Raw genomic sequence first — 6000 nt, 5'->3', positions numbered from 1 at the left:
TTTTAATTATTTTTAACTTTTTTAATTTTAAAAATTATTTTAACATCTTCTATTTTGTCTATATTTTCATTAAGAATATTTTTTATTTAATTTTTTTATTATAAATATTAATATTTTATTATGGATTTAAATTCCACAACATGTGAAAATATCATCAACCTTTAAAATATTATTACTTTATTGGTTTGTAAATGATAATTTTTAGTGTTTGTGGTGCAACATAACACCCACATAGAAATAGGAAGGTGTCTCTGAGCTTGAGCTTCAAAGGTTGTCATTTTCCTGAAGCTCTCTGTTCATCTTTTCTCCATCCACAGAACCATGCCAGAAACAGAATCTAGTGTGGTACCCAAATACCTTGAAGAGAACAGAGAACTGAGCCAAGAGTGCAAGGAACTGATACCCTCCTTACCATTGGAAAAAGGTTGGGTTGCAAGCCATCTTCACCAGTACCAAGGGTTCTGGCACACTACAAGGCAGCTTCAAGGACTTCTCTCTTGCCAAAACCACTTTCAGGCTCATCACACTGATCTTCTCATTGTCACCACTCCCAAATCAGGCACCACTTGGCTCAAAGCTTGGACCTATTCCTTGCTCCACCGCCACAAACATCATCCAACTAACCAAAACCACCCTTTGCTCACTCACAATCCCCACTTTCTTGTTCCCTTCTTGGAACTTGACCTCTACATTGACAACTCCTCTGTTCCTGACCTCTCCTCTCTGCCCTCTCCAAGGCTCTTCTCCACCCACCTCCCCTTTGTCTCACTGCCGAAATCCGTCACGCAGACATCTTGCAAGATTGTTTATCTCTGCAGAGACCCCAAGGACGCTTTCATCTCCCTCTGGCATTTCACAAACAGCCTCAGGCTCCAGAGCATGGGGGCCAACTCGCTCCACGAGGCATTCCACAAGTTCTGCAGAGGGGTGAGTCTCTACGGACCCTTTTGGGAGCATGTGTTGGAGTACTGGCAGAAGAGCCTAGAACACCCCAGCAAGATCATGTTCATGAGGTTTGAGGAAATGAAGCTGAAGCCCGAGTTTGTGTTGAAGGAGCTAGCCACCTTTGTGGGGTGCCCTGTTTCAAGAGAAGAAGAGGAAGCAGGGGTGGTGCAAGAGATTCTGAAGCTGTGTAGTTTTGATAACTTGAGCAACTTGCAGGTGAATAAGAATGGGAAACTTTCGTCCGGTGAAGCACACCAAGCTTTCTTCCGTCGTGGCGAAATCGGAGATTGGAAGAATCATCTCACGGTTGACATGATTCAGCAACTCGATGCCATCACTGAAGAGAAACTGGGTCAACATGGACTCAGGTTTTAGACTGATTCTATGTTAGATGATTTGGTTAACCAGTTTTTAACAGTTGCTGTTGTGTGTGCAAATTCTCTGCTTTTGCTGAGAAAAGTAACTCTCATTTTCATCACCAAAGCTTGCAATTTCAAATGTATGAATAAAGAAGAAGGTACCATTGTGTTCTACAATTTGATGTATGGTTCTGCAGCAGAAGTAGAGAAAAATGAAAAATTTATCTCAGTGCAGTGCATGTTTTCAGTATCAGTCATCATATTTTCATTCTATGTGCATATTACAACTTTAAAAATTATTATTATTATTATTATTTTTTATTATTATAATATAATATAGTATTTTATTATAAATAGTAATGTCAAAATAGAGGTAGATAAAAAAAAAGTGGTATAAAAAATATTTTCCCTTTCAATATCAAGGAGTTTCAGTAAATTTACAAAAAGTTACAAAATTATGAAAAAACCTATGTTAAGAATTGAAACTCTTTAAACTGATATTCAAACAGAATGTTAAAAAAGTGGATTAAATTTTTTTATTATTAATAAATTTTAATTGTCATATACTTTTTTTTAATATTTATTGTTATATATAAAACTTTATGGTAGACATCACCTCATTATATAAAAAAATATTATTAAAGAGAAAAAAAAATAGAGATGAAACCAAAATCCATACAAGTAGGAAAAACAACCTTTAAAAGAAGGTAAAAATAATCTCTCTTTTTTTGTATACTTTATTACAACAAAAATAATCTTTTTCATATTGTTGATCTTCATTGTTTGTTTAAAAACTAATGATGAAAAAAACCAAGAATTTTATGATTTTTTGAACTTTATTATTTCATTTCTAAAATATATATGCAAAAGACTATGTGTTTTTTTAAGTTTATAATTGATTAAAGAAGAACAAACATAAAAAAAAATTATAAAGAAAAATAAATAAAACCGATTAGGACTATTGTTGGGTGTTGGACAAAATAAGTGTTTTGTGAATCACAAATCTTTCCTAATATGCATGTTAATGCTTATATATCTATTTATAGGAGCTAGGTAAACAACTTAATTTATCATGTTTATTTATAAAGTTTTTCCATTACTAATTTATTTCAAATTGCTTAGTTAAAGTATTTGTTTAAATAATTACTATGGGAATACTAATACTAATACTAATAATAATAATAATAATAATAATAATAATAATAATAATAATATAACATTAGTCATTTCATTGACTAATATTAATGTCGTAATTATCATATATTTTTAAGGGATTTATAAATGCATAGTTTGGATTAAATTAACTAAAATGTACTCGTGCTTTTGAATAAATATAATAGATGATTTATGAAACTAAAACTATATTTTATTATATTATTCAAGATTATAAAATTGACTTCTTAACTAGAAATAATTATATTTGTTAGGTTAAAGATTATTCTATGACGTAATGAAATTGAGATAATTCGTGATAAAAATAAAAGAAATATAATGTTCATCTTAAAACTAATCAAAGTTATTTTTTTTATCTCAATAACATTATAAGGATCAATCAACGAATTATAGATATTGTCTGTTTTGAAATTCGGAATTTCATCATGATTTTATCTTTAAAATGTGTCTCTTTGATGATAATGTCTTGACTAACATTCAAAGGGGTGTAATTTTCATACTTACTTACACACATTTTCTTAAAGGCATGTGTGGTATTTGGAGCAAAGGCAGGAAGATTGAACCATAACTTTCATCACCATTTTTCTTATGCTCAAGTTTTCCTCTATATTGATATATCGTGTTGTTTGGGTACAAAGTTTGTCCATGTTGGCAGGTAGGTCAACATATCATGTATTGAGGAATTTTCCCAAACGGAGTCCCACTAGTGTGCATGGGCACTGTTAGGTGTAGGGCAGAAATATTGAGGGATGCTTTAGCTAATCGAGTCATGTATTGTTTAAGTGACTTGTTATCCCCTTGTACTACATTATGCAGGGAGACCGAGTTTGTGACATGAGTTTACAATATGCAAACCAAGCTGAGAACCTTCCTTAAAAAGTATTGAATGAATTTATCGAATTTATGAACAGAGAATACTACCATTCCAGGGTTGGTCCGAGTAGTTGGGAAAAGCTTGCAACGTACTCCCAAATTTTTGAAGAAGAGCTTCGCTTGAGTTTGGTACGCCTTGATGTGTTTCTCTAGGTCTAACAATCTATCATACGTTTCAATAGAAGATCACTTCCATTTTTCAGGAAGTCAAACCTTGATAACATCTAGAGTGAAAGGGTGGAAACTTAAGAGGTTTGCTTTCATTGCCTCAATAGTAGAGACGTTGAAACAACCTTAAAAGTTGTTGTTGATTACATGCCTAAGATTTGTTTTGTGATGAGTACCCTTGAGCTTAGTTTAGAATTCGTTTCACATCATTGGTTCGGCCTACAACTCGAAATTGGTCATTAGTCTAAACTTATTGTGTTCGCGTCTCTACTACTACCTTATAAGATCGGGTACCGCATATTAGTCATCCCCATCCAAGATTTAACTACTTTCTCAATGTGTTGAGTTATGGCTTACAAGTTTTACTTGGATTGATGTGTTCCGATCATGGTTGAGTATTGCAAGTTGCTGATGGAGAGCTTGCAACTCAACCTGAAGACTAATTTCACATGAGTTCCAAGTCTTTGTCAAATTTGACATGTATGCCAATTATTTTGTTTTAGAGGTTATTTCCATTAATTTAATACATTAATGCTTGATGAGCATATATTTATTCACACTCAATAGCCTTAATCATAGATTATTGGACTATAATAATAAATAAATCCATTGTTTTAATTAATATTCTTATAATTGGGTTTATTTGGGCCTTATATATTATTATTGTTAATTTTGTGTTTTTAGGGTAAATGATCTCAAGCATCTACCCTTGTGAATGGGCAAAAAATGCAAAAGTCCAAGTTGCTTCTTTGAATCAAAACAGAAAACAAATTCTGAGGAGAAGAAAGAGAAAATAAAAGCTACAAGATTCCAGAAACAGAATTGGAAGCAAATCTTCTGCAAAATAAAAAGAATTATGGAAAGTGGAAATTGTTTACAAAATCTAAACTGCAATATTTTCCCAAAATCCTTGGAGCAGAAAAGCCTTATAAAAGGACACAAGCATCAAGTAGAAAGGGAGAGAGTTTCATAGGGTTTTCTTAGTTTCTTTTCTTATTTGTAATTCTTTTGCCTCCGCATGGAAAGCTAAACCTTTTGGTTGATTCCTTTGTGATTCCCCATTGAGTTCTGAGGTTTTGATCAATAAAAGTTTCTATTTTTAATTCTCTATAGCAGTTGTTTTTATTGTCTAATCTCCTGGAAAACTAGTTTTTGTGAGAGGTTGTACTTGAACGCATGATTGAGAGTCTTCCTTATCTTAAACTTTGGTTTCTTAGTTAGTTCGTATTGTTCTAATTAATTTCTTGGGCGCATGATTCAAGAGAGAGGAGATAAGCATTTCCATGGAGTTTACGCATGGAACAAAGTGGGTATTGATTAAACCGCTAGACGCATGCTTTATTGGTGAGCTTCAGTTGAATTAGGTTTGGCGCATGTTCAATCTAGTTTAGCTCTGCTGAGGATTGAGAAAAGAATAATCTTTAGAGAGCCTGTGAAGAATTCATTGGTGGAAGAACTTGGGAGTCAATCTGCATTCTTTACTGATTCAAATCATCATTTATATTTTCTTGCTAAGCGATCACAACCCCTATTTCTTTACTATTATTGCTAATTTTCATTGTTTGCAGATAGGTTTTGAATTCTATTCACTGAAATTACTATTGGATTCGTTGGGAGACGACTTGGGGTCATCTGACCACAACTATATTATCATCTCTCTAGTGTTAGGCAAGTCTACGCTAGAATCATATTAATTTGACAGCAAAACGACAGCTATCAAATTTGGCGCCGTTGCCGGGGATTCCAATTTGATTTTGGTTATCAGGTTTTTCTTCTTATCTGTATAATTTTATTTTATTTTTCCTTCCTAATTTTTTTTTTTTTTGCATATTTAAATTTTGTTTTCTTCTTATTAGTTTTTATTTATTTAGTATACCCTAAAAAACAAAAACAAAAATTAAAACTAAAAAATCTAATATTCAACCTTTTTTTTTCTTATTTTTTTTATAAACGAAAAAAATAAAAAAAAACGAAAAATTAAAAATTAAAAAAATATAATATTCAGAACATCTTTTTTTTTTTTAATTTATTTTATCTCTTATATCTTTTATCTTTATTTTGTTTTGATTTGTTTTTATTTTATTTCCTTATATCTTTTGTCTTTATTTTGTTTTGATTTGTTTTTATTTTATTTTCTTATATCTTTTATCTTTATTTTGTTTTGATTTGTTTTTATTTTATTTCCTTATATCTTTTATCTTTATTTTGTTTTGTTTTTATTTGATTTGATTTTGTCTCTTATATCTTTTATCTTTATTTTGTTTGTTTTTATTTTCTTTATCTATATATATTCTGTTTTTAGTTTTTTTTTTGTCATTCTTTATTTATTTTTGTTTCTGTTTTATTTTTATTATTGATCTTTTTATTTTCCCTATTTATTCATTTTTACATTTTTTTTCCTTGTCATTTTTTTTAAGCATTAAGTGTAGCAATTACATTAGTTTTTTTTTAGAATCTTGCATTTAGGGTAGACACTTCAGTT

At 31.0% G+C, this 6000-nt stretch overlaps 1 protein-coding gene across 1 annotated transcript; it reads left to right on the top strand.

Moving 5' to 3' along the window:
* The first annotated feature begins 240 nt into the window (after positions 1–240).
* LOC137808632 (cytosolic sulfotransferase 12) lies at positions 241–1526 on the top strand. The gene has a single exon (XM_068609847.2). It carries the CDS (start codon positions 322–324, stop codon positions 1318–1320), a length of 999 nt encoding a protein of 332 aa, XP_068465948.2. The 5' UTR covers positions 241–321; the 3' UTR covers positions 1321–1526.
* Positions 1527–6000: the final 4474 nt, after the last annotated feature.

Source organism: Phaseolus vulgaris, chromosome 3 (assembly GCF_051622355.1).
Source record: "Phaseolus vulgaris cultivar YP4 chromosome 3, ASM5162235v1, whole genome shotgun sequence".
In the NCBI taxonomy this organism is placed as follows: domain Eukaryota; kingdom Viridiplantae; phylum Streptophyta; class Magnoliopsida; order Fabales; family Fabaceae; genus Phaseolus; species Phaseolus vulgaris.
The sequence above is the reverse complement of the archived record's forward strand: the minus strand, read 5'-3'. Positions and strand labels throughout refer to the sequence as shown.